This window comes from Hibiscus syriacus, unplaced genomic scaffold (assembly GCF_006381635.1).
Source record: "Hibiscus syriacus cultivar Baekdansim isolate YM2019G1 unplaced genomic scaffold, ASM638163v2 tig00110257_pilon, whole genome shotgun sequence".
In the NCBI taxonomy this organism is placed as follows: Eukaryota; Viridiplantae; Streptophyta; class Magnoliopsida; order Malvales; family Malvaceae; genus Hibiscus; species Hibiscus syriacus.
This window is the reverse complement of record NW_024062648.1, coordinates 515,851-543,749: the sequence shown is the minus strand read 5'-3', so window position 1 is coordinate 543,749 and position 27,899 is coordinate 515,851. Positions and strand designations below refer to the sequence as shown.

Sequence of the window (27,899 nt, the reverse complement as noted above, 5' to 3'; positions counted from 1 at the left end):
TATTATAAAAAATCATGTATTATTCGTAAACTAAATCCATGACTGAACTGAGTAATTATATCTAAAGGAGTTGACACCATTTATATTAGTAAAAATATCCGAGCAGTTAAGTTTGTCTTCCTTTTCTTTCACGACGACCTGCATGAAATTGATAAAAAAAAAATCAATAACTTGAAGTTTTCGCCGATATATATGGGTTAATTGGACCAGCGTCTCTGGACTATTATTCAGATTTTAAATCGATCGTTAAATTTTAGAACATTATAGTTGAGTCTTTGAAATATCGATATCGTATCGATAGATCAATTTAAAACCCGAATCATAATTTAAGGACGTCGGTGGAATTAGCCATATATAGATCTTACTTGATCATCATCATCATCTTCCTCATGATTGCTAGAAGCTTGCCTTCGGGTTTCACCAAAATCATCATTTTTTGCAAATCTGCCTCTCACTCGAGGTCGGCTATCCGCCAATGTCTTACGGCATGCATACTACACACAAATATACTTCCGTTAGAGACGGTGACGAATCTAAAAATATTTTATATCATATATATTATATTGTGATAGGTAGTGATGGATCTAGAAATATTTTTAAGGTTTATACATTTAATAACAAAATAAATTTTTTGTACAGGATTGACATAAATAAAATTTTAAACATAATCAATAAAATAAATAATTATCCAATAAAAATTTAGATTTCACTGTAGGTACGTACCCACTCTCACATGAGCGTGGATCTGCCATTGGTCACTTGTAGGGAGATAGGGTTTATATCTACAAGATTTCAACCCTAACCATTTTAGATGTTGATAAAGAGTCTAATTATGGATATTAATTTGATTCAAATCGGGTTTTGATCTGGCTAGATAGGATCATAGTTTTTCATTAATTTGGGTTTGGGTTCAGCTCAAAATTTGCAAAAGATGAGATTGAATCGAGTTTAGGGTTAAAATCTTTGATCGATCCAATTCAGGATAATAGAATAATTTTCTTTTATATATATTCAGAGATAATTGTTATATTGTCTCTCTCTCTATTTTAATGGATAAAAATATATTTTTTATATTTATATCAATTTAGATTTTGAATATGATGCAATATTTTTAAACTCGGGTCGAACCGAGTTCTAATAAAAAAAGTGAAGGATACCTTTATTTTCTTGGTGAAATTCCTTTCATTGCGTTTCTTCATGTATCTATGGATCTTTTCTTTTCTTTGTTCAGCTGAGAGTTTTCCAACTTTGTTGAAAGTTGAATCTTCCAAACTTGACATCTCTGATGCTAAAGGAGTTGAGCTCATTCTTGCTCCCACCAATTGTTGTTTCTCACAGCTCAGTCCCTGTTGCAAAAATCACAAATTAAAAACATGTTAATTAACTCAAACATTTATAATATGATCACTAAATTTATCAAACATTTATAAAATCACAATGACTGTTTTGTAATATTTTGATAATTTTGGGATCCAATTAAAATTTATACTAGAATTTAGGATGTTGATTGCAATTGACCCCAAATTAAATATAATCATCTTTTGAGTAAGCCATAAGTCTAGTACCTCATCTCACTTTTGTATCGATTTGTCATTCAACTATTTTTTTTAAATCATATATAATGTCATGTTTTGGTTTTATTTTGATCATATCATAGTCAAACAAATTAATAAAACTATTGATGTGACATTTTTTATTTTTCAATGACAACTTGAAATTACCATATGGTAACATGTCATCATCACCGTTAATTTTTTAATGGTGGATGGCCAAAATGAAATTAAAACTAAACGTTATGCATGATTTTGGAAAAATAGTTGGATGACAAAAATGGAACAAAATTAAACAAAATTAATAGTTAGGGTACTAAACGTGTAGTTTACCCTTTTGTCTAATGTGTACGTACCTGTAAATCACCAGGTTTAAACATCCATTGCATTGAATCCGGACAGAAAATTCCGGCATTATCACCTTGAAATTCCAAGTCTTGTGGTAAAAGTTCATGAGGAGCCGTGAGAATGTTCCCGGCGGTGAAAATCTCAGAACTATCGGCCGGCAAAGCGACATTCATCGGCATGAAAGCCGCCATTGAAGGACCGCCAAGGAAAGAGCATGAAGGAGATGAAGGGTTTAAAGGCACATAAGAAGTCATCGAAGACAAACAATCATCATCAAAAATAGACGCCGGTAACGGTGGCGACGGTCCCATAAGCGTGGGTACCGCAAAAAGGTGGTGCTGATCACCACCGTATTGAGAAAACCAGTCGACGGGGGAAATATTATCGACGTACATCTGAATTTGTGGTTGCACTAAAGGGGTGTTGAATTGGTGATCTTGTTGCGAAAAAAATGGCGGAGGAACTGAAAAATTGGAAGGGGGTTGACAGTGAGAGAAGTCTATGGAAGCTGAAATGCCATTGTCGATATCATCGGACGAGTCAAAGATTAACGACAAATTGTTGTTGTTGTTGTCATCGTTGTTGTTAATGTTAGTGTCATTGTCAGCGGCCGGGGTCATGACGGTGGTGCTTGTAGAGGTAGCGGTCGCAGTGGAAGCCCCTGAAGGTGACATGATAACCTTATCCCCGTAGTTAGTGCTTTCATCAAAGCAACAATTACCCGGCGACGGCGTAACCTCCGAGCTTTGCAGACCGAAGTCGGAGAAGAGATCGGTGTCGGAAAAATAAAAAAGCGGCCCGCTATTCGGACTCGAAATATCATCCTGTAAAAATGTTAATCATGTTAAAACGGTGTTTTCTCGTAAGAAAAATTAGGGTTTCTTAGTTAAATATACACTAAAAGATTGGATTAAAATCTCCAAGAAAATAACAAATCTGGAGAATTTCATACATAAAACACATGCAACATTGTTCATACTATCACTTTATATATATATATATATATATATATATATATATATATATATGTGTGTATGTATGTATGCATGCGTGATAAAGAAAGTGAAGAATTACATACACTGGGAAGCTGCTGCTCTTGTGGATGAATCATGTCATGCAACATTGTTTTTTGCTAATTTTTTAAAAACTATGAACCCTGATAATGAAAGCTCCTTTGAAATAATATGAAAAAGAAAAATATTTAAGCTTAAAATGTAATAAAAAAACCAAACTAAATGACAGAAACAAGTTCACCCGAACAATGAAAAAAACAACAAAAATTAGGTATTTTTGTTTGGGAGTTTCCAGAACAGAAAAACAAAGTGTGTTAAGCTATGGCAATGGAGAGGGAAGTTTTAGGGTTATGGAAAGCCGAGTTTATACACAGAGGGTTTGAGAAGTTTCAGGGTTATGTCCGAAACAGGGTTTGCCACCCTGGCACTCCCTCTCTCCGTATCCCTACGATATTCACGTTAGGCCACGGGTTTCGAGAATACGATACGAATACGATACGGATACACGGCATAAACATGTTGGATTTATGTTTAGTTTCTTACGTGGCGTGTTAGGACGGTGACGCTCGGAATGTATGACTATTTGGGTAAGCTGAAATTGATCTGACCAAGCTTTCGCCCAATTCTTTCGCTGTTTGCTTGGAAATTAAACATGTTTCTGTTCTTAAACTCCACATTTCCCCTAATAAACCGCTTGTTAAATTCAACACTATACCACCAAAGTTTGTGTCCATGCAATAAAATATCAAATTTTCTCTAGTTCGGATCGGTTCAATAAAAAATTATTGATTTATATAATTGAAAAAGTATACAATAATCGAACTTTAAGCAAGTCAGTTTAACGACTTAGAAAACTCGGGTATATACAAGGATGGACTGAGAGGGGATGGGTGGGAGCAGTCATCCCCTGAAATTTTCAAATTCTTTTATGTTTTATATCGTTTATGTGTATTTTCAACCGATGTTTTATTTTTATTCCTAAAATTTTATAAATTCATTCGACATAAAATTTTGTACATATCCCTAAATATATATATATATATATATATTTTAAATTATCAATCATTAAATTTTATATTAGATATGCATGTCAAAGTTGCCAAACCAATCGGTTCAACTTATAAATCAGAATCAAATATTTAACCGGTTCAGTTTTTTGTATATTAATTATAAATGGGGTATATAATATTTATAATTTTCTCATATATTCCAATATTTGAAAATAGATTATAAATATACATAAAATCGTATCTTTTAAAAATCCCGGAAATCTAAATATATACGCCGGAATATTCTGAATTTGATAGAGAGGAATACCGTACGGATTAATTTGGTGAATTGACCCACGAAAAATAAGGGGGAGAAGGTCAACGAGTACGGTATGAACAACGTCGTACGGTTAAGTCAAACAGTACAAAGTACATTAGAAGAAATAAAATGCAGAAAATAACCCCCCGATGAAAACGGCGATAGCTCTTCCACTCCCAAACTGCGATGAAACTAGCAAGGAACCAAGTAAGAAGAAGTAAACAAGATGGGTCCGGGCAAACCACCAGAAGAAAATGAAGAAGGCTTTGCGATCCTTTAAATGTACTTACCCTCTTAGAGAGAGTACTACGTATACGATGGCTTTGCGATCTACACAATCTTTTACCATCTTAGAGAGGATTTCACACTATTCCATAAGTTTTTAGAGAGTTCTACACTTCTCCAGGGTTCTCCAGAATGCTCTAGAAAATTCTGGAGATGTGTTGAATCTTATGGAAAAGTATGGAAGAATATAGAAGGGAGTGGAAGAGTGTAGAACTTCTTAGAGTATGTGGAGCATTTATAGATAATTAATCTCCACTCTTGGATGTAAGTAATATCCACCATTCATTGTGAAAGTGGAGTAGTATAAATAGGGGTGAGAGACTTCATTCCTATTCATCCAAGAAATCCAAGCTTGAGAAACTAGAGAAACTAGAGAGTTAGAGAACCTCTTTAAGAGAGAAGACAGATAACTTAGGAAGTCTTTATCCTCAAGCTTGAGTGAGCCACCAAGTGAGTCAAATTTTGTGAATAAATCCTTGTAATCCTTCTATTTTTTTATATAGTGAAAGAATCTCTAAATTAGAGAATTATACTCTTGTGCTCTCTTTACTATCTTTAATCTCTAAGTGTCTATCTTAACTTCACGAAATGGGAAAGACCGTGATTCCCAACACAACTATATACCATCTCGAGGAGGAAATATGTACACCTTTCCCTTTCCTTTTAACCAATGTGATTCTATCCTATCGGGATATGTTTTATTGTGTTGCGAAATAGTCAGAAACGAGCATCGTACAACCTTCGTTATAGTTGTCTAATGACAAATGTGACATCAAGAACATTTGTTTTTCGATTCTTATTTGAAGTGGTTAAAATGTCTCCAAGGGAGGGGTAGGGGCCGAGGCCGAGGCGGTTATCAGATGGAAGCTTCGAGGGGATGTTTTGGTGGTTGAAGTTATGGCAGGGGCAGTAACTATGATGGAAACAATCAAGACAACAGTCGATCAAGAGGAAACTGATTTTACAGGCCAAAACAACATAATTATTCAAAGGAACAAGAGTTTTATCAGAATGAAGATGGAGAACAATTTTTTTACTGAGATGAAATAAGAGAAAGGGTCTTTTTACCATAAAATGAATTCATATGGGATGAAGGAGTAAAAAAAATTATGTTATTTGATTTAACTATTATTTTTATTACTTTAAGCCTTTTGGTGTTACATGAAAATTTGCTCATTTTATCTTTTGGGTAAATTATACAAATTATCACTCAACTTTCTTTTCACTCTTATTTTGGTTATAAACTTTAAGTTTTTTCAATATTACATGAAGTTTGATCTTTTTTTCATTTAATCACTGCCGGCCTTAGGATTTGAAGGTCTAACGAATGGTATCAGAGAGTAGATTCATAACATGGGTCATGAGATTCAAGTGAAATGGAGATTATATTCGGACTTAATAGATTGAAATAAAATAATCTGAAATTTTTGTGGTCTAATGATCATTGACGATGATAATTAATAAATCTTGGTTCAAGAATTTTCAAAAAAAAATTAAGTCAAGATAATGGTCGAGTGATAAAAAAAATTCAATATCCAATGTTAAGTAATAAAACTGAAATTTTTTAAATTTAGTGACTAAAACGTAAGTAAGAAAAAAATTTAGTGATAATTTGTGTAATTTACCATTTCTCTTTAATAAAAAATAATCGGTTACGAGTAATTTATTAATTCACTATATCAAAATTTTATTTATAAAATTATACAAAATCCAAATTTTTGTACCACATTATATTTTTCATAAAAGTTTATGTATAATTTGGATATTTATCTCATTTATTTAAAAATATATTTTTTTAAAAAAAAACCTTTGTCACTGGTTTTCTTACACCACCTGGGAAGAGAACCACCTCCCACGTCAAAGAAACAACGGTTTCGTCTCTATGACCACAAATCTCACACTAATTTTCAAATGCCCTTTCCAATTGTTTTTCCTTTATTTTATGATGACCGTTTCGTTTTTTGTCGTCACTTTTTGTCGTCGTACATGGCATACGACGACAAAAGGCCGACCTTTCGTCATCAATAAACGAAACATCATCGTGACGAAAAGAAAAACATCGACATTACTTGCTTGTTTTCTTTTTTTTGCTGTTGTTGTTAGGCTACGTTATGAGTGTCTTGCCACCTCTATTCCATCTGTTGGAACTCAATATTATATCTGCCCAAGATTTGAAGCCGGTATGCCGTCGCAATATGCGGACATACGCGGTGGCTTGGGTTCATTCGAAGCGAAAACTTTCTACTCGAATAGACACCCATGGTCACATGGACCCTACATGGAACGATAAGTTTGTTTTCCGTGTAGACGATGAGTTCCTCAATAGTGAGACCTCCACCTTAATGATTGAAATCTACGCCGTGCATTGGTTCCGTGACGTCCATATAGGGAGCGTACGAGTCCTCGTTAAGAACCTTATCCCGCCGGTTTCTTCAATGCGTGGCCGCCACGGCCAAGAAGTTCAAATAGGGATGAGTTTCGTGGCGTTTCAGGTTTGGAGACCGTCGGGTCGACCCCAAGGTATTTTGAACATTGGACTGGCATTGCTCGATAATTCGATGAGGAGCATGCCTTTGTATTGTCAAATCGGGTCGTCGGCGGTCGGTTATCGACATTTGATGGGTGAAGAAGACGCATTTCAAAGCTCTAATAATCTCAAAATTCTTTCGAGCACTAAAAGCAATACTAACAACAATCACCTTTTGATTAATGGCCCGATCAAAACCGAACTTCGACGAACCAAGAGTGATTCGAGTTTTGTTCTGGAGTCGTATGTAATGCCTAGAAGATCGATGAAAGGATCGTCGGTCGTCAATGGCGGGTCAATCATTAATGGTTCCGAAATAGGGAAACACAACTACAAGGTTAATTCAAGGGGAAGTTCATTGGTCAATCACACGTTCAACAAAAACACGGGGAGAAATATGAAACCAAGTTCCATTGTTAATGGTTCGAATGACAAGGGTGTGCCGAAAATTTGGACCAATTCAGAAATCGGCCCATCACCATCGGAAGTGGCGGCAGCGGTGGCGAGGAACATTTACTATAACAAAATGGAAGAAGCGGAGAGTTCGGTGGGTGAAGCGTGGAGTTTAGATGGAAGCGCCGAAGGGCTCGAATCGAAACTAGAACGGTGGCGGACCGAGCTCCCACCAGTTTATGACCAAAGTATTGACATGGGGAGTTTATTTTCCGATGAGGTTCCGACGACGATGACTAGAAGGTCGAGACATTCCAGAAAACGGGCTCACAAGAACAAGAAGGGATTGTTCTCATGTTTCGGTACCATTTGTGGGTGTGAAATTTCGGTTACTTGTGGGTAAAGTTGTTGAATGTCGGATTAGTTATTTGATTAAATGGATGTGGATTATTCTATTTAATTATATAATCCATTCAATATTTTATAATATTTGTATATATTTCAAATAATAAAATATTTTTTGTATGACCATCTATATTCCATGTGTTACTCCATTAATCCGATTCCCATGCATAGGTACAACAAGACATGCTCGTTCTTTTCCATATCGAAAACCCTAATTCAGGGAAGAATACATATCTACGTTCCTTTGGAGACCGAGCCTTTCTCCGGCCCGAGGGAGTTTCCGACACGGACACAAACTTCCTTGACCAGATGAAACATGCCTGCGAAGTCGCTCAGCCTAAAATCAACATCCGTATCGGGAAAACCGTCATGAATGGCAAAGATAAAGCTACCATAATCCTTTCAAAGAGCAAAGCTCTGAGAGTTGATCTTATTATCTTACCACAGAAACGAAGTCTCTTAAGCAATACTTGAGTGAATTTCCATACCCTTTTCTCCCCTTTTAGTTCCTTTGCGTATGATTATCGTATTCGATGCGTAAATTAATCTCGAATTATACATCTTTCAGCAGTTCACATAGACAGTATAAGAAAAGCAAGAGTCGAGCAACGTAGAAATATACCGCTTTGAACTCGAGTGAGTGTTGAATATAGAAACCGGTCTATAAAGGTATATTTGGAGAGTCCCTTACAGGACATTCTCATACCATGTCTAAATATGAGTCAAACACGGACAATATAAAGAAAATAAGAGTTGGAACAAAGAACAATTACAGTGCTGGGATTGTGAAAATATTGGTGGCAAGAACGAAAATGAACCGACTAAACCCTACACGGATTGTGACGACAAAGATAAAATTTCTGCAATGAAAGCTACATCATCTCAAAGTTCATCATGCATAGGTTGCCGTAATGGGAGTCCCTTACCTGGAGCTACATCACCGTCGAATCGACCTTGGTTAATACCTTCTTCTACAGCTTTGCAAACAAGCTCTGGTTTTCCAGCCATTCCGGCTCTTATGGCTGCAGTAATTGTCCTCTGCAACTTAAGTACTGCCAGTACTCTTTGAAACAACGTAAAGTACAGCACACGAGAGCAAGACAAGTCCTACTACGAGTATCACCCTGTCCACAAAAAACGTAGCATAAACCGCGACAGCCTTTTTTTAATGCGCCCGTTGATTCCTCTCCATGTGCAACACGTAGGATATAAGTCAACAAATCAAGCACATAATTCCAGTCTATGTCCGAAATCCGAAACGGAATGGCCAAACAACATAGATAGAATTCTCATCTCAGTTTCTTAAGGAGAACATGGACATTCAATCAAACCTCAGACAAACATGACTTCTTATGCTAGTACCGAATCTTCTAAAACCACACTACTTTCAGCAAGTTTCGTAAAATAAACATTTCGGAATAGGGACATCGACATACCGAAAGTCATGAGTGTGCTTGTGCTTCTTTCAACCTCCTATACGCACGTACAAGTGAAGCAACAAAAGCATAAGGAACCATATTATAAGACCATCAAAGATAAATAACAAAAAAGAAACAGAACCAGAAAAAAATCATGTTACGGACCTGAACCATTAATTGACGGGTACGACGAAGACTCTCTGTGATGCTTTCTGCAGCAGATGTCATTCCAGCCTTTGTTCTGGAAAATGATTATAAAAAAGGGTAAACTGAAGAGCAGAAAATTGTTCTATTTTTCATTCAACAAAGTTAGCGCATAAAATTTGGGGATCCTAGGCTAATTACTATGTCATTGAAGGCCAAAGAAAAAACTAATACATACTGCAAATTGCGCCGACGAACCGTGGATTCTTCTCCACCACCGAGAAGAAGTTCCCTCTACAAAACACAAGTAAATATAACGATGACTGTGAGAAACCAAAAAATTTTTTTTCTCTTGATGCAATTAACAACATATCTATCAAACTTTGTATGGAAAAGTAAAAACATATCTATCAAGGATCTAAATTACAGCATGCATTTCCCCTTGCATCATGTTTATTATGGTACAATACAACTACCGCCGATCTCGATTACATTAATTATCGAAAGAAAAGGGAATCAAAACCACACAGAAAACAACAATCCATGGCTATTACTATCACTTTAGCAGTATCTAAATTTTGCTTCAATCGTAGGAAATGAGATTTCCTACCTCTTTCAGACCAGTTTTCCTCATATTATCCTTTGCTTGCAGATTCGCATTCCTCAGGCTCATTCTCAAACTAATCACATTAATAACAACAAATTTTCATCAGTAAATGCAATTCAAACACTACCGACAAGCTTTGCTAAATCACAGGTAAACCCTATTAACAACGAACATAAAACCATTTCAATCAGTTAAAACAATAACTAAAACACAAAACCCAAATCAAACAACAGAAAATTTTCGCATTTTTTATTCAAAACTATAAATCCGGGGGTCTAAATTAACCTTTGGGATTGACTTTTCCAAGTTTCGAGCATAGCTTTAGCAGACTGGACCTCTTCGTCGTAGGAAGCGGCGGAGAGAGAAGATCGAGATTGAATTGCAATGAATTAAGCAAATTCAAACCATCTTGAGCCAACCCGTTTAATCTGGTCAATGATATTTTGTTCTTAGTTTCTTCCATTGTTGATTTCCCATATTCCTGAATCTCTTTTATGTGTTTGTTGTTGGGTCTTTGAATAGGCTTCGTCCCACTCTTTCTTTGTCTTCTCCACTTCTTCCACCACCTTGTCCATAATTGTTTTTTTTTCTTTTCAATTTTTCATTTAAGTCCTTTCGTCTGTTTGGTTAATGAGAAAATGGAATGGAAATTTTCCGGGATGTTTGATTTCAGCGATCTAAGAGGTCAGCAAAAGGGAAAGTTAATAGATTTTAGTAATTACTGAAACGGTAGCGGATTGATTTATAGGGTAAACTACCTATTTAGTCACTCACCTATTACCTTTTTTCTGTTTTGGTCACTTCATTATTATTTTTAAGATCATAACTAAACATTACGTTTATTTTCTGTTTTGGTCATTTGTCGTAAAATACAATGAGGAGAAAATCCAAGGGGAAATACAGCAAGAAAGTTCTGGTTTTTATCATGGCCCCTTTTTGGTTACTTTGATCCTTTTGTTCATCGTTTTCGAAACATTGTTTACTCGTTCGAATCGAGAAAGACAAATGGCTGAACCAGAACGAGAAGTGCTTATAAAGCTAAGCTTCCAACAGGACAAGTTTTTCCAGTGAAGAAACTTCATGAATTCGATGATGACGACGAATTGCACGTTTAAAAAAATCTTTTAGCAATGATATCGATGGATCGACCGGAGTGAAGCATCGAAATATCGTGAAGAGCAACGGTTTATGCTCTCATGCTAGCCATTAATGTTTGGTTTATGAGTGGTTAGCAGGAGGAAGCTTAGCAAAGATGCTTGCAAATGAAGAAAGAGCAAGGCAATTGAACTGGAATAATAGGATTCAAATTGTCAAAGGTACAACGAATGCTTTAACATATATGCATCACGAATGTTTCCCACCGGTGATTCATCGAGACGTTTCGAGCAATAATGTTTTGTTCGATTCAGAACACGAAGCTCGGGTTCCGGACTTCGGTACCAGTAACATTCTAACTCTGATTCATCTGGATTGAGATCATTTGCAGGCACATTTGGATACTTTGCTTGCTCCAGGTACACTTTGGGGTCTCGGTCACTACCGGAATCGATCACCGGTCATCATACTTCATTAAAATACTTGTCGGATCACCGGCTTTCGCCTCTGAAAACAGGGTAGCTGAGGAAGCTGGAATTTTTGTACCTGCAAACCCGGTCACAGTCTTGACCAACCATGCAATAAGTTTCTCAAAAGCTTTCAGCTCAAAAACAAACTTTGCTAAAACAACATTAGCTAAAAGAAAATCTTCCCATTCGGTTAAACATCTTATTTATTATATTTTTAAACATCTGGTTATTAAAGCATAGATCATCGATTATCAATTTACCTGATCAAATTATTGGTTACTGAAACTTAGTTCGATTAACAGTCGAAGAAAAAAAAAAGTTCGATTAATTCGATTAATAGATATTTGGTTGGTTCAGTGATCGAATCGACCGTTTCACTATTCATGATTCAATCGGTTTAACAGATTAATTCAAATAATCGTTTATATCTTTTGGGGTTTTATTTTTCATAAAACTAAATGAAATTTGACGTGAATGAGCATTTTCATCAAGTCATACTTTGATCATCAATTGGAAGAGAGATGAAAATGAAACGAGTTTTGATATGTTTATCATCAGTCGCAGATCCAGAAATATTGTTCAAGGTAAGTATACGTACGTTAATAATATAAATTTTTTAAATGGGATAGGTACAAATAAACTTTCAGGATGGACACCGTCCATAAAATAAGTAATTAATCGAAACAACTCAAGTTTTAGGGTGGACACGAAGAATTTCATAATGGACAACGTCAGTAAAATAAGTAATTAATCGAAGAAAATTTAGATTTCAGTGTCCACCCTCACCAAGCCGTGGTTACCCCGCTGTTTACCATGGAAGGGTAGGCCTCTTTATGACCCAATCTTTGCTTCTCAATGTGTATATCCACATCACATGAATGGAAGACTTGACTTCACCCTTTGTTCAAAAAGGCAAAATTTTATAACATAGAAGTGGATAATTGTGAGCTTGAATGCAATATTTTCCTACCCAAATCGTGTGGGAGGCGTGTAAAAGAGAAAGTAAAGCAACAAAATAAATCAGGGATAAACCAACTCCATGCCCCAAGGTTGACTCTTTGACAAATTTGACCACTTAAGATAGACCGGTTCTTACAAATTACAAGGAAGAAATTTATAATTTCACCTTGATTAAGAGATAAAATATTTAGGGTCATTTTTGTATTTAGTCACCAACTATTTTTGCAACATTGTTTTGATCACCCATCTATTTTTTTCACATCTATTTTTTAAAAATATATACATAAAGTTATGTTTGATCACCTATCATTAAAAAATTAACTGTGATATTGATGTGTCACCATAAGATAATTTCGTGCCATCACTGAAAAATTATCAAGTCAGTAGTTTTGTTTATTTTTTAACAGCATGTAACCAAAATAGAACTTTGGGTATGATTTTGAAGAAAGATAGTTAGGTGACCAAAACAGAACCACAGAAATAGTTGGGTGATTAAATAAGAAATTTACCCCAAATATTTATCCACACGTGTACGTTTGTTTTGGCTTAGGAACGCAAATGCTAATACATTAAATGGAGCAAATTGTTAATTTAATGAAAGATTAAAATTAAAAGTGAAACATTTAATTTAGATTATCTTAGGAGATTTTCTTGTTCTTATAGGCTTTTTAGACGACATAATTTGTCTAGGCAAAGGGGACATTCTTTTGATTTTATTCCGTAATTAAAAGAATCGTTGTTGTTTCTAAATATCACGGTTTCGAGCATCAGCGACCGCAACAAATTGATTGACATTTTATTGTCAAATAATTGAAAGTATTTCGAACATATACTTTTTTGTAATCACCTTAACTTAATAAAAAACGATATTAATTAAATGAGAAAAACAATATCACAGTTAAACAAAATTAGTATAAGTAGATAATTTTTGTTTAAATGCTATGTCAGTTTTTCCGTTAAATGATGACAACATATTAATTGATATCATTTTGATAGTTAAGTGACATGATTAACAAACTTAGTGTATTAATGATCAATTTAAAATCACTCTATAATTAAGTAGTCATTTAAGCAACTTATCTCAGAAAATATAAAAAAAAAATCTAAAATATAAGATAATTTAAAAATTTCAAGGGGTAATTGCCTCCACACGCCCCCGGTCCGTCCCTCGGTCGATGTATTTCATTCATGAAATGTGCTTTCTATCTCATGATCCACTCAAAAAACACCTAAAGTTTTGGAAAATGAAATGCCAAAAAAAAGACATGTTTTACATGAGAAGTTAGGTCCTCCAACAATTGTAACTTTGAAAAATCAAGCCAAAAAAGTATTGGAAAGGAAATGCAAAGAAACAATGTTCATCATCAAAGTTAGGTCCTTCATTCAAAGTATTGACACAAGCACCATTAGCAAAAGTTTTTGTGACAAAGGGACAGGTATGGTCAAAATATGAGAAAAAAATATTTTTAATTTCAGAAATTACTGTAGAAATTTTATGAATTCGAATTGGTTCGACTTGAATTTATGTTTAATGATGTAAAATATATATATTTTTATTTAAATTTGTTTGAATACGTAAAAATAATAATATAATTTTTCATCTCTTACTATTAGTTTAAATAAAATAAACTTTTAATGTTGTTGTCCGTGGAAGTGGTGGATTTTTCTTTTGATGTGTTTTGTTATGTGTTTTATTAAAAATCGAAAATATTCAGAATTAAAATAAAATTTACAAGCATAACTATTATAACCGTAAATATAAACTAAATTATAATTAAAACATTTTTCTTATAACCATTGACACAAAAACTACTCACCTAGGTCACACAAGGACCAAAGAAGAAAAATGTTAAAAAACCCTAAACAAAATGCTCAAACAAAATAAAAATACGAATAAATATGACTGCACCGGCAACGAACCATAAAAAGGGATGACGCTATTAAAATATCACCGATAAATCGTAAATCAGAGTCGAGCGACGTGGGAAAACTATCCACGAACGCAAAACGCGTATCCAAATCAATCTGAGGTCTAAAGCAGGGAAGATTAACATGATAACAAATCACCGCTGTCTTGATCAGTCGTAGTGATGTCAAACCTAACCCTGAAAAAAAGGATAAATGAAAATAACGGTCAAATAATCGAAAACTATCAAAAGATAAAGATAAAGATAAATATACCACAAAAGAAGAGATAAACGTATCACTAAAGAGGATGAGGTAGAAGTTTAGAGAGTTCACATGATAATTTACCTACCTAAGTATTTACTTGAGGCTTTCGGTCCAGTTTTTTATATTAGTATTAATCATATGGTCGGACCATGTAAGAAACAATCCGAAAAAATATGAAAAAAATATGAAAGTAAGGAAAGGGTGATTTTTTTTTAATATGGCATAAAATCTTTTCATTATCTTGTTGGCTGTACTTCACCATTAACGATCCATATAAGAAGCCAAATCACTCTCTTAAAATCTAATAAATACGATTATCATACAAAATAAAGATGTTGGGAATCATTCTAATCTTAGTATTATTTCTATTTTTGTCCTAATGGAACTTGCATCAATTTAATGTTGTCTTTTCAATTTAATTGCAAACTATCCTAGGTTTAAATTATGGGTTAAAATCACGGGATGTCTAAGGAAAGACAACCTAATTTAAGGTTAAGGAAATATGTTACCGGAAATATTAATATTTTTTTTTACATTTTCGGTAGATCGTTACCTAAAATGTTATTTTTTTACCGGAAATATTAATATCGGGCTCTACCAAAAATGTTATTTTTTCTACCGGAAATGTTAATATCGGAAATATTCATTTTAGGTAACGAAATTAACATTTTCGGTAGAAAAAATAACATTTTAAGTAGCGCTATACCGAAAGTGTTAAAAAATATTAACATTTCCGGTAGCGCCTTTCCTTAATCTTATATTAAGCTGTCGTACAACATAACTACCCTAAAATTATGGTGGGAGTCACTTTATGAATGGGGGTGTTTATTAACATCAAAAACAACTTATATTTTTCTAATTTATTTCAAGTATATTTTTATCAAGTTTAAATCATATACTTATTTATTACTTTAAAATTTATATATACAACTCCAGCTTCTATTTTTAACAATATTTTTTTATCAATTTAGTCCCTCAATTTATCAATTTAGTCCCTCAATTTTATATTCTATTCAATTTGATTCTCTAATTATAATATTTTCTTATAAATATGGATAAGATTGGAACTCTATCATTTGTTGCAAATAAATGTTGAATTGTAGATAACATGGTATAGTATCAAATTGTGGGGACTCATATGTACTTTCTAATTCAAGTACAATTTGCTTTTCTTTTATTTTTTATTTTTAAAGGAACAATCCCAATGGCATCTTATCAAAATTTTTGAAGCTTTAGAAAAAAATTATTAATTGGTTCCATTCTTAGTGATTTTATGACTCAACCTAAAGTATTCCATACAAAACCTTTCTATGAAATGACCAAAGCACTTTCGGAGAGCCCTCTAAATTGAATTGAATTAAAAGAATTTAAGTTATTCAAGCTGATGAGTTATATTTTATAAATCGAAGTTAACTAAAAATATTTTTGAGTCGAGTCAAAAAAATTTAAGTTATTCGATTTGATGAGTCATATTTTACAACTCGAAGTTAACTAGAAACTTTTTCGAGTTTATAAAATTCGAGCAGAGTCAAATTTTTAAGTTTTTGTTTAAATTTAGTTGTAAATGTTTATGATATTACAATATTACTTGATTCAAATTAAAATGATTTTTTTATAACCATATTCAATATATATTTGTTCATATTTGTTCATATGTAATATACACTATAGTACATAGTCGAGAGAGTAGACTCAAACTTGAAAATCAATTTACTAATTACTAAAAATTTTGAGCTATTCGCGTTGTATTTTACAATTCGGTTTGAACTTAATTTGTTTTTCAAGTAGAGTTAATTTTATGGAATTACAACTTAAAGTTAATTCAAGTTGGGTTTTCTCGAGTCAAGTCCTAAAAATTAATTTTTCGAGTCGAATTTTGCGCACCCCTACCTCGAGAGACACTATCACGTAAATTGAAACGAGTCGGGATTGAAAATTTGATTATAATTCTCATCCGATCTAATATAATTTAACATTAGGGTAAATTACACAGTTTCTCATTGAACTTTACTCTCTCTCCTATTTTACTCACTATACTTTCAATTTTTCTATTTTGCTCACTAAACTTTACAGATTGAATCATTTCGCTCACTCTGTCGTTAACTCTCTAACAGTGTGATGATATGTCATTCATTATTATTATTTAATATAAAATAATTGAAAATATAAAAGGTAAATTACACCATTCCTCATTCAACTTTACTCTTTCTCCTATTTTGCTCATCAAACTATAAAATAAAAACAGAAGGTGGTCGGATGCCACTGTCGACCGTCATAGATGGTGATCGTTCGGTCCCAAATTTCATGGGTCACTTTGTCTTGACACCTTGAGTCTGAATCTAACCTCTATTTTGTCAGAACTTACTTTGAAGTTCACGAATCGGAGATTAAAAATGAGGAAGCCAAAACATTTCAGTCGGGATTCAAGGATTTTGAGACATTTTTCGGTGAAACAGTCACCAGATTCATACTTAGGGGGTCGAGACGAACCAACCCATGAATTTTGGGACCAAACGAACACCATCAAACGACGGTCGACGGTGGCCGAAATGCAAAATAACATCTTGGTTGATGACGACAAAGGAGGGAAAAAAGAGGAGTCGAAACGACGTCGTTTTTGTGTATATTTGAGTTTTTCAAAACGTCGTCGTTTTTTATGCTTGTGTCATATCATAACATCGTTAAAAAAGTTAACGACAGAGTTAACAAAATGATTCATTATGTAAAGTTCATAGAGCCAAACAAAAAAAATGAAAGTACGGTAAGAAAAATATGAGAGAGAGTAAAGTTCAAAGAGGAAAAGCGTAATTTACCCTTAACATTATTTTTAATTTTCACATATAATTTATTGAAATAAAAAATAATTAAATAAAATCCTAATTTATTCAATTATGATTAAAACATCTATTGTTGGATTATGATTAAAATTCAAAATTAATAATAATAATAATAATAATAATTAAAAATTATTACATAAGAATATAGTGACTAAATTCGTTATTTACGTACAATATAGAAAATCCAGAACGTTTCTAGAAACAGATAAGTTTAATTAAGGAAAAAACAAAACAAAAGGGGATTAGTTTAATTAAGAACCCTAATCTTATTATTCATAGTAAATAAATTTTTTCAAAAATTTTCAGAATCAAACATTATACTAATACATAATCGACACCACAATGTATTTTTTAGATAATAAATTGAACAATATATGAGAAGTATTTGCATATTTGAATTTTTTTTTTTATAAATTTAAAAAAATATTACTCGTGTATAAAATTAAACTCGAATAAATTGAACTCTAAACATGAATTATTAGCTTAGTGATTAAATTAATAAAGCTCACATGCTTAGCTGTTAAACAAAGTTTAAGCAGTACAAGTAGTCAAGCCTTTCCAGCTTTTGAAACCCTACCCTTTTGTCTTGGTGCGAAAATCCTTACAAAACACGGATTATTTATCCTAATCTTGAATAAGACAAGGTGACCAATGGGTGTACGAATTAATTACTGATATTCGATCTATTAACAATAGAATCGAGATAAATTTTTATCCGTTCAATCTAATACGATACTGTTATGTTAATAAATCTGACTCCATCGTAACTTTTTTTTCACTCATTCAAAAAATTTATTAAAAATATTAATTAATTAATTAATTTTCAAGACAAAAATCTAGAAACAAGACCACCTGTAAAACTGTATGAATATTTTAATGTCCCCAACATGGAATCCAGCAATATTCAATATTCTGTAATATGGTTTTAGTGAAGACTAATTGAATCGATCCTTTTTAACGAGCAAGCAAACCCAACACCTGTAAAATTTCCATTTACTAATATAATAAAATAATAATCCACCCACCTTTTATGGAAATATTTAAATTTTCGAAGATCATCGTCGATATTTAATCTTTATATTATTTTTTAAAAAGTCACGTAAAAAAATACCGTGACTTAGGGATGAGCATGACACCCAAACTCGACGGGTCGGATTTTTTTTTTAAAAAAATCGGGTTCGGATTTAATGTGAAAAATACCCAACCCGGAAAATATATAATTTTACCTTATATATTTAAGAATAATTACAATAATACCTTTATATATATTATTTTTTCCAATTAAGTCGCTATTTTTATTAAATAAAAATAATATTTTTATTATTCTAGGTTGGGTCGGGGTCGGGTCGGATTTTTAAGTTATATATCAGGTCGGTTTCGGGTCGGGTGAAAACTTATTTTGGTCAGATCGGGTCGGGTCTCAGGTAAAGTACTCTTTGTTCTCGGGTCGGGTATGTGGACAAAAAACCCGACCCATGCACATCCCTACCGTGACTTCATATACATCATCAAGTGATATAAAAACAATTAGATTAAAAAATCAATATTGTTTAAAAGATTGTTAAAAAAATTTAAAAGCATTAAAATAATTAAGTGAAATATTAAACTTTACCAATAAACCCTAGATTATACGTGGCATAAAGCTACGATATTCTTCCTTTTCTTTTAATTTACCTTTTGTCTCTTTCCGGCATTAAATAAATATGTGCTAATTGGATAATGTCACCCAATGCCTTGACATTAATTCTATGATATTGACTTAATATCCTTTGGACACTTTCATTATAGTCACGGTTATAAGTTAATCAAATCAAAATGCATTATAATTGAAACTAGTTGTTGTAAAATATGTCCAACTAATTATCATAATATATTCGTGGGAATAAAGTCATAACCAGTACGATAGTTTAGTACATAAACTATTAATTTTGGTTTGTTTTAGTACTTACATTTTTAATTTTTTCAAAATTTAACGTTAAGTTTTGAACGAGATATTAAAATAAAACAAAAACAAAAGTTTTTAATGGAATGTACTAAAATGAAACAAAAACTGAACGTTATACATGATTTTGAAAATATTAAAAGTTTAGATATTAAAATAGACTAAAACTTATATTTTAGATACTAAACGTGTAATTTACCCAATTATTTTATATTGAGGCTATATTTGTCATTTTACAAATGATAAGATGGTATCTTAAATTCTTAATCTAATCTTAGAGATCAGCAGCTGTACCTTAAACAAAGAGAAAAGAAAGATGTGGGATGATTTTGAAAGCGACTGATTGGCCACCTTTACTCCCTATATAAATATAGGACACACTAACCCTCATGATGCAAATAACATTTGCTCTGAACTTGAGCTTCAAAAAGGGTTTAAGGCTTTTGTCCTTATATTTTGGGTCACTTTTTTTTCTCTTCACATGTCTTGGGCAGTCATGGCTGGTCACTTTGGTTGGGGTCTCATTGAAGAAGGATGGAGAAAAGGTCCTTGGACTGCTGAAGAGGACAAGCTCCTCATCGAATATGTTAGGGTACACGGTGAAGGCCGATGGAACTCCGTCGCTAGGCTTGCCGGTAAGCGGAATATTCGGGTCTAAAATCCCGAGTCATACTTCAAAATGTTAAAAGATTCGAATCTTGATGTTTTTCAATTTCAGGGTTAAACAGGAATGGAAAGAGTTGCAGGCTGAGGTGGGTGAATTATTTAAGGCCAGACCTTAAAAAGGGCCGAATAACACCTCATGAACAGAGTATAATTCTTGAGTTACATGCAAGGTGGGGGAACAGGTGATCAATCATGTGAACATCAACTTTATATGAAATTAATCGTGTCGTGTATATATCCGTATCTGACACTCACATCGGAATCCGATTCTTCAGGTGGTCGACGATCGCGAGAAGTTTACCGGGAAGAACCGATAACGAGATCAAGAACTATTGGAGGACTCATTTCAAGAAGAAAACCAAACTTTCACCCTCCAACAACTCTGATCATAAAGCAAAAGCTCGTTTTCTGAAAAGACAACAGTTCCAACAACAACAACAACAGCTGCTGCTGCAACAACAACAAGAACAAGAACAGTTGCAATTGAATCAGTTCGACATGAAAAGGATCATGTCGTTGCTCGACGAAACCGAACATAAACCATCTTCTGAGCTTCCATATGTGCCACAATTGAGACAAGAAACGGCGACACTTGTTTCATACACCAACACAAATGAACAACAACAAGTGGGGCTGTTTTATCCCACGTTCGACGGCAGTGCTTCCGGTTCCGGCAGCGATATGTCGAACGAGGCCGACGTTCTTTGGGACGGGTTATGGAATTTGGATGATATCAATGGAAATCGTGGTGCAACAAGCAAAGTTAATTTGCACAATCTAGCAATCCCTTACTGTTGAATTCTCCTTAGTTTTCATTAGTAAAGCTTTTTAGCGTCGAAAAAACTTTCGTCGGTAAATGTAGAATAATTATGGTGTAACCTTATAAATAGAATAATCCAATTTTGCTTCGAATAATATCATTTATAGTAATGTCTAAGTTTAATTATTGCGTCGAACGGTAAAAAATTTAGATGTTAAAATCTCGTGTTTGATTCTTATATATCGAAAAACAATATCGAATTTTTTCTTTTTATTTAGAGTTCTGATTTAATTCGACTTGAGATTTATTCGGATTTTAAACAATCAAACCTTAAAGAAAAATTCCGAAACAATATAAACACTAAAAGATCTTGAGATTAACATGTAATAGATTTTATAAGTTTGAACTTAAAAATCATTTGGCATAATCAAAGTACAGATCTTTTAACTAATGGGTTCATTTATTAAACTTTTTAGAGTAAACTATATAAACGGTCATTAAACTATGATAAATCGATCTTTTTGTCATTAAAATTTTAAAAGTTATAAAATGATTATTGAAGTTATCAAACTATTATAAAACGATCATTAACCTTTATATAACCGGCATGAAGTTATCCTTCGGATTGATATAAAACAATCCTTAAACTTGTCGAATTTGATCACCATCTCATAACGAGTAGTGACTATTTTGTAATAATTTAATAAATTTAATGATAGTTTTATAATTATTATAGAGTAGGAGAATCTGAACTTAGAACTCAAATCACAAAGAGCACCACACATCAATTCTAAAATCCTTTGGCACACTTAAGTTTTGTCTTTGCTGTCGAAATTCGACAAATTTTTCAACAATAAAATTCTTTTAACTATTCTCTCTTTGTTTATTTATTTATTTTAATTTTTTCACCTTCTTTTTCGTATCCTCCTTTATGCAAAAGCATAAAATTAGTGCCAAAACAGCGAAGCATTTTAAATTTTTACTCTTAAATTTCCGATATAATTTTTAAAAAAATTCGTATTTTTTGACATAAAATTATATTTCCGTTCTAGGGTTTAGACATAGATTGAATCATTTTTTTCATGCGCGGAGCTCGTTTATTATCTATCTAAAAACCCAAATTATTTTTTATTTTGTTTTATATAATATGATTAAATTTAAATTAAGTGTTTTGATTACTATAGGGTAATAATTCATGTTAAATATTAAAAATAATATTTTTTTGGTTTTAATTTGAGGAAAATTAGGTAAGCATGATGGGGTTATGGTTGATGAGGCTTAGGTCACATTGAAAACTAAAGGTTGGGAAGTAACACAAAAACAAAGTGGGTCTCAGATATATTATTTTATTAATAATAAATAAAATGAAAAAAAAAGAGAGATTAGAACTAGATTCTCTCTTGATTGCATTAATCTCCTATGTTATCGTTTTGTGATTGCTTTTTTTCATGTGTTAGACAAATACTTAATTAACCAACAATCAGTTGGTCTAGTGGGATGAGACACTAGGTCCCTTAAACAAGGTCAGTGGTTCGAATCTTGACATTTGCGAATAGAGCAAACTGGGTTGGGAGGGTCACACTCGCCTCTGTAGTACCCGATCTGGATTAGTCGGTCAATAGATCGGATACCAGTGATTAATTCGAAAAAAAATACTTAATTAATACATATATAGGGTTGTCATTTTCCTAGGATCCGTGCTACACTAGTGTATATATGCTTAGCTAGTGATTAAACAAGTTAATCTTAATCCACCTAATTCAACATAAAATGGTTGTCCCTTGTTCCCATATGTAATGGGGTAAGGGGGAGGTAAGATAGTAGGCTGCCCACAACACTAGGTTGAGAGCAGCTTTCGTAGGAGACCTCCAAATTATGAAATACCCTCCATGGGACTCGATCCCACGACCTCAAGGTTAATAACCTTGTGCTCTACCAACTGAGTTGGATGGTCATTTTCACCTAATTCAACATAAAATACTATTATTTCGAGATTTTATAATTGAACTCCAAAAACAATCTTATAACACCGATAGGTGTAACGATTATAGAATATTTGATCTAAATTAATCGATTAATAGATCAGATACCGATGATTATATAAAAAACTATTCTCACGGAGATAATAAGAATGCCCGAAAATTTTGAGACTTCATAATTGAGTTGAAAGGTGGAGTTCAAATCTCAAATGTGTAGGTCCAATAATTTAATTTACTTGAATTTAATTATATAGTAGATACTAGTATAAAAATATTTTTAATATTTTACAGTTTTGAAGATAAAATAGGTATTTTGGATGAATTCGATTCGATTAGATCTTATAAATACCTCTACTAATATAGTTAATCGATAATAATTTACTTTTTTAATAATACGAGTATGTGTTTAGAATTTTTTTTAGCCTATGACGAAGCACACAAACCTTGCAAACACAACTCGAATTAGAGTCCTCTAAAGATAACAATATTCTCTTTTATCATTTAGATCATCGAATAGGTTGAATAATATTGTACTTAAAAGTAACTTCTTTGTAAAATTAGAAAAATTCATATCCGAAAAATTAAATAAAAAATACTAACAAGTATGGAATAATTAAGCATTTCGTTTTGTAACAAAAAGTGGATAAAGTAAATTAAATTGAAAAAGTTATTTTCATAATATTTTTTTATAAAATTTTATTTAAATTAATCGATCGATAAATCAAATACCGATGATTAACAAAATAAAAAAGCAACAAAACACCATTATCAATCAATAAAAACAAGGGTAAATTACGCATTTAGTATCTAAACTATCAGTTTTAGTTCGTTTTAGTACATAAACTTTAATTTGTCCCCTAAAATCATACCTAACGCTTAGTTTTTGTTTCATTTTAGTACCCACACCATTAAAAAATTAATGTGTTTAGTACCTAAAATATCAATTTTTATCTGTTTTAGTACCTAAACTTCTCATTTTTTTTTCAAAACTTAACGTTAAATTTTGAATGGATGTATTAAAATGAAAAAAAAAAACTAAACTTTAACTATGATTTTAAAATTTTTGAAAGTTTAGATACTAAATCATACAAAAAACTGATAGTTTAGATATTAAATGCATTCTTTACCCTAAAAACAAAAGAAGATTGAAAAAGCAAAAACACATGGATACGGAAATACCTTGGGGAAGGCAGTACAATCCGTGCTTGCTTTAGTGGTTGCAAATGTCTCACTTCATTTCTCTATATAAAGTTGAAAGCATAAAGTATGAAAGAAGCATGCATATCTCTTATTTTATCATTCTATTTCAAATCAATAATCCCATGCTAAAGATTTGAAGTTTGATTCTCTTTTTAATTCATTGCATTGCAAACACCATCTAATTTTTAAATAATAACAAAAATAAATAATATCTTAAAGTTAATTTATCAAACTAATCGAACACGGATGAGATATATTCGGTTCATTTATATCTGTAAATAATTTTGCTTAGGTTTATTTTGATATTATTTAGAGTTTTTTAATTATTATGGATAAACTATGTATTTAGTCATTCATCTATTTTTGTGGTTTTGTTTTGATCACTCTAATTTTTTTAAATCGTATCGAACGTTACGTTTTAATTCTGTTTTGACCATTCATTGTTAAAAAATTAGCGGTGATATTGAATTATCACCATAAGATAATGACACATCATCGGTGGAGAAAATGGTCACACTCTGTTTATTTTTAGGGAAAACTACCCATTTAGTATCTAAACTATTACTTTTATTCTGTTTTGATACTCAAACTTTATTTTTCTTCAAAATCACACCTAAAAACTCAGCACGGAGGACCGAACAACGATTGATGTTTTGACAAAAGCTAGATATCCACTCGCCATTAGAATTCCGAAGGACGTCACCCCCATCGTCTCCATCGTGGCCTTGTTCACAACGCTATTCATGTTGAGTTTGATCGCTCAAATGCTGGGAGGTCTCCGAACTTGGTTCCTAATCGGCCAGTTAGAGCTTAGATAGTAGGTCTTGGTTATAGTCTGGATCGACTGCACCTAGGACCCTGTAGAGTGAATGATAGTTGATGTAGATAACGGGGTGTTTCCGAAGAGGTGTCTCCACCAAACACCCCAGTTTTTTCATTGGAGACAAGACTGCAATTTGCTTCTAAAACCTCTATATAAGATTCTGAAGAGGTGTCTCCACCAGTAAATCTCGTAATCTACCCCCTGAAGAATTAGTAAGATTAATTTTCAAGCGATTGATAAGAAGGAAAAGAAACTCCTGATCTGCAATCACAATGTACAAGCAGCGATACAATCTCGAATCCACATATTAAATGCTTGGAAAATTTCAATCTTTACACTGGTCTAACATATCACCGCCAAAATTCAAATCCGAATGATACTCTTTCCCCCCCCCCCTTACCCGCAACTTTCTTTCTTTGAAAACCAGCCGCTATTGCTCATCCGACTCGCCTTTCAATCTCCTCCATTTCCTTAATCTCTCATCAACCCATGAATCTCTCCAGCTCACTAAGCAAGCCCACGCTCGAATCCTTTTACACGGGTTCACTCAAAACCCTTTTACAGCATCAAAGCTCCTCTCTTTATACGCCTCTTTTGGGCACTTAACCGAATCGAAAACCGTTTTCGATTCGATAAAATACAAGAATGTTTATCTTTGGAACTCGATGATCAATGGGTATCTCAAAACTTACTCGTACGTTGAAGCTTTTGATTTGTTCCGTGAAATGGGTCGTTTTAGTGCGAAGCCTGATGGTTTTACATTGGCAACGGTTTCGAAAGTTGCTGGGGAAATCAAGGACTTGGTGGCAGGTAAATTGGTTCATTGTCAGAGTATAAAAACTGGGTTCGGGGTGGATATCATTGTTTCCAATTCTTTGATTTCAATGTACGGGAAATGTGGAGAGTTTGAGGCGATGAAGAAAGTGTTCCACGAAATGTGTGAGAGAAACGTGGGGTCTTGGAATGCGTTGATTTCAGGTTATTCGAATTCAGGGGACTGGGTGTTGGTGAGGGATCTCTGGGAAGTTGTTAAAAATATGCAACTTGAAGGAATGAAACTAGATGGATTCACGATCTCGATTCTTTTGCCTTTGAGTGGCGGTGAGGGTAATTGGGGATGTAATTACGGGAGGGAACTCCATTGTTATATTCTTAAGAACGAACTGGATTTGGGTTTCGGTTCGGATGTTCATTTGGGTTGTTGTTTAATCTATATGTTCTCGAAAAACGGTAAAGTTTCGATGGCTAGAAATGTTTTTGATAAAATGTGGCTTAGAAATGTTTATGCTTTGACAGCAATGATCAATGGTTACATCGAAAACGGAGATTTCGATGAAGCACTTGTTCTTTTTCAGGAAATGCAGTTGACTGATGGAATAGAACCCAATAAAGTGTCTCTAGTGAATGTTCTTCCCTCTTGTAGCTCTTATGCCGGTTTAATGTACGGGAAACAGATTCATGGTTACGCAATTAGAAAAGAACTGATCACTGATGTGGCTTTGTGTAATGCGTTGATTGACATGTATTTTAAATGTGGGAGCCTGAATAGTGCGAGGCGAGTTTTCGATAAAGGTTCATTCCGTAAAGACGCTATATCTTGGAGTTCAATGATTTGTGGATATGGATTGCACGGAAAAGGTGAAGAAGCAATAAGTCTGTATAACCATATGTGTTTTCTTGGGAATAAACCAGATATGATAACAGTGGTAGGGGTGCTTTCTGCTTGTAGTAGGTCAGGATTGGTAAACGAAGGTCTTCGTCTTTACAACAAAATTACAAACAAAAAGGGGATGAAACCGATTGTTGAGATCTGTGCTTGTGTCGTTGACATGCTCAGTCGATCTGGACAGATTGATCAAGCACTAGATTTTATATAAAAAAAAATGCCTGTTGAACCAGGGCCAAGCGTTTGGGATGCTCTTGTCAATGCTTCCGTAATGCACGGGAATACCGAGATGCAAGAACTTGCTCATAGGTTTCTCATTTATTTAGAACCTGAAAACCCTTCGAATTATGTCTCACTTTCGAATTTACACTCTTCTAAAAGATGGGATGCGGTGGCAGGGTTAAGAAAAATGATGAAGGAAAAGGGTTTGAAGAAGGCACCTGGGTGTAGCTGGATTAACATCAATGGCAAGACCCATTGCTTTTACGTGGCCGATAAGGCACATCCTCATTCTACTTCGATTTATGAGTTGCTTGGTGATCTTATATTTATAATGAAAGGAGATGGTCATCCAATTGATTTTGAAGAGTTGATACCGATTACTCGTTGCTAATTGAAGTGCACCTCTGCAGTCATTGCGGCTGCCTCGTCCATGGCCCGTGGATATGATTTCAGCAATCACGATCAAAGCTTGACGGATCCATCACCTATTGCTAGAAAGATCGGACCGTTTCAGGTTGGTCTTATGGCCTATTGTTCTAGTAATTATTTATTTTCTTTAATGAAGGATAATAATTATAGAATGGTGATATCCTTAGTGTATGCAGTCTATCATCCATTTCCCCTTTTTTATCTGCATAAGTTTCATTTTTCCTTGAGTCTCATAAGTTACAAATTCATTTCATCTGCACATCGTGCTAAATCCATGGTGAGCCTCAATCCGATGCATACACCGTCACCGTCGAGACAAAAAAGATGAACTGATTGCAGCAACAACCTCATGATCTACCTTTGGTACGGGGTTTCGAGATACCTAAGCTCGGTTGGTACCACAAGCCGATTACCGAGCAGTAAAGCTCAGAAAGAAATAGGTTCCACATTTCAACTGAATTGTTCCAAAGTAATGCATATGCCGATCTCCTTCGAGTCAGAGCTCAAAACAAAAGAAACATAATGTTCAAAAACAAGACCTTGCTGTATGTTGAAAGATGGGACTTCAACTATCCGGTATTTTTCGTTTTCAGTTACTTCTGTGCTCGGGTTCTTTCTTGTCGGTACAGCTTCACCCCCATCAGGACATCAAGAGTGGGATCGACATATTCTTCGCTTCT

General features: G+C 33.5%; 3 protein-coding genes and 2 pseudogenes across 3 annotated transcripts; 3 read left to right on the top strand and 2 right to left on the bottom strand.

The window, feature by feature from the left end:
- Window positions 1–30: 30 nt before the first annotated feature.
- On the bottom strand, window positions 31–3,021 carry LOC120115053. The gene is made up of 5 exons (XM_039135823.1): window positions 2,977–3,021; window positions 1,907–2,722; window positions 1,158–1,346; window positions 366–494; window positions 31–138 (listed from the first exon to the last, which is right to left on the bottom strand). The coding sequence occupies exons 1-5, from the start codon at window positions 3,019–3,021 to the stop codon at window positions 31–33; spliced, it is 1,287 nt and encodes a 428-aa protein (XP_038991754.1).
- A 3,559-nt stretch (window positions 3,022–6,580) lies between these two features.
- Window positions 6,581–7,835, top strand: LOC120114944. The gene has a single exon (XM_039135711.1). The coding sequence runs from the start codon at window positions 6,616–6,618 to the stop codon at window positions 7,825–7,827; it is 1,212 nt and encodes a 403-aa protein (XP_038991642.1). The 5' UTR covers window positions 6,581–6,615; the 3' UTR covers window positions 7,828–7,835.
- Window positions 7,836–8,634: 799 nt separating this feature from the next.
- Window positions 8,635–10,658, bottom strand: LOC120114936 (annotated as a pseudogene).
- A 9,249-nt stretch (window positions 10,659–19,907) lies between these two features.
- Window positions 19,908–20,992, top strand: LOC120114947 (transcription factor MYB23-like). The gene is made up of 3 exons (XM_039135714.1): window positions 19,908–20,109; window positions 20,193–20,322; window positions 20,416–20,992. The coding sequence occupies exons 1-3, from the start codon at window positions 19,956–19,958 to the stop codon at window positions 20,936–20,938; spliced, it is 807 nt and encodes a 268-aa protein (XP_038991645.1). The 5' UTR covers window positions 19,908–19,955; the 3' UTR covers window positions 20,939–20,992.
- Window positions 20,993–25,300: 4,308 nt separating this feature from the next.
- On the top strand, window positions 25,301–27,189 carry LOC120114943 (annotated as a pseudogene).
- Window positions 27,190–27,899: the final 710 nt, after the last annotated feature.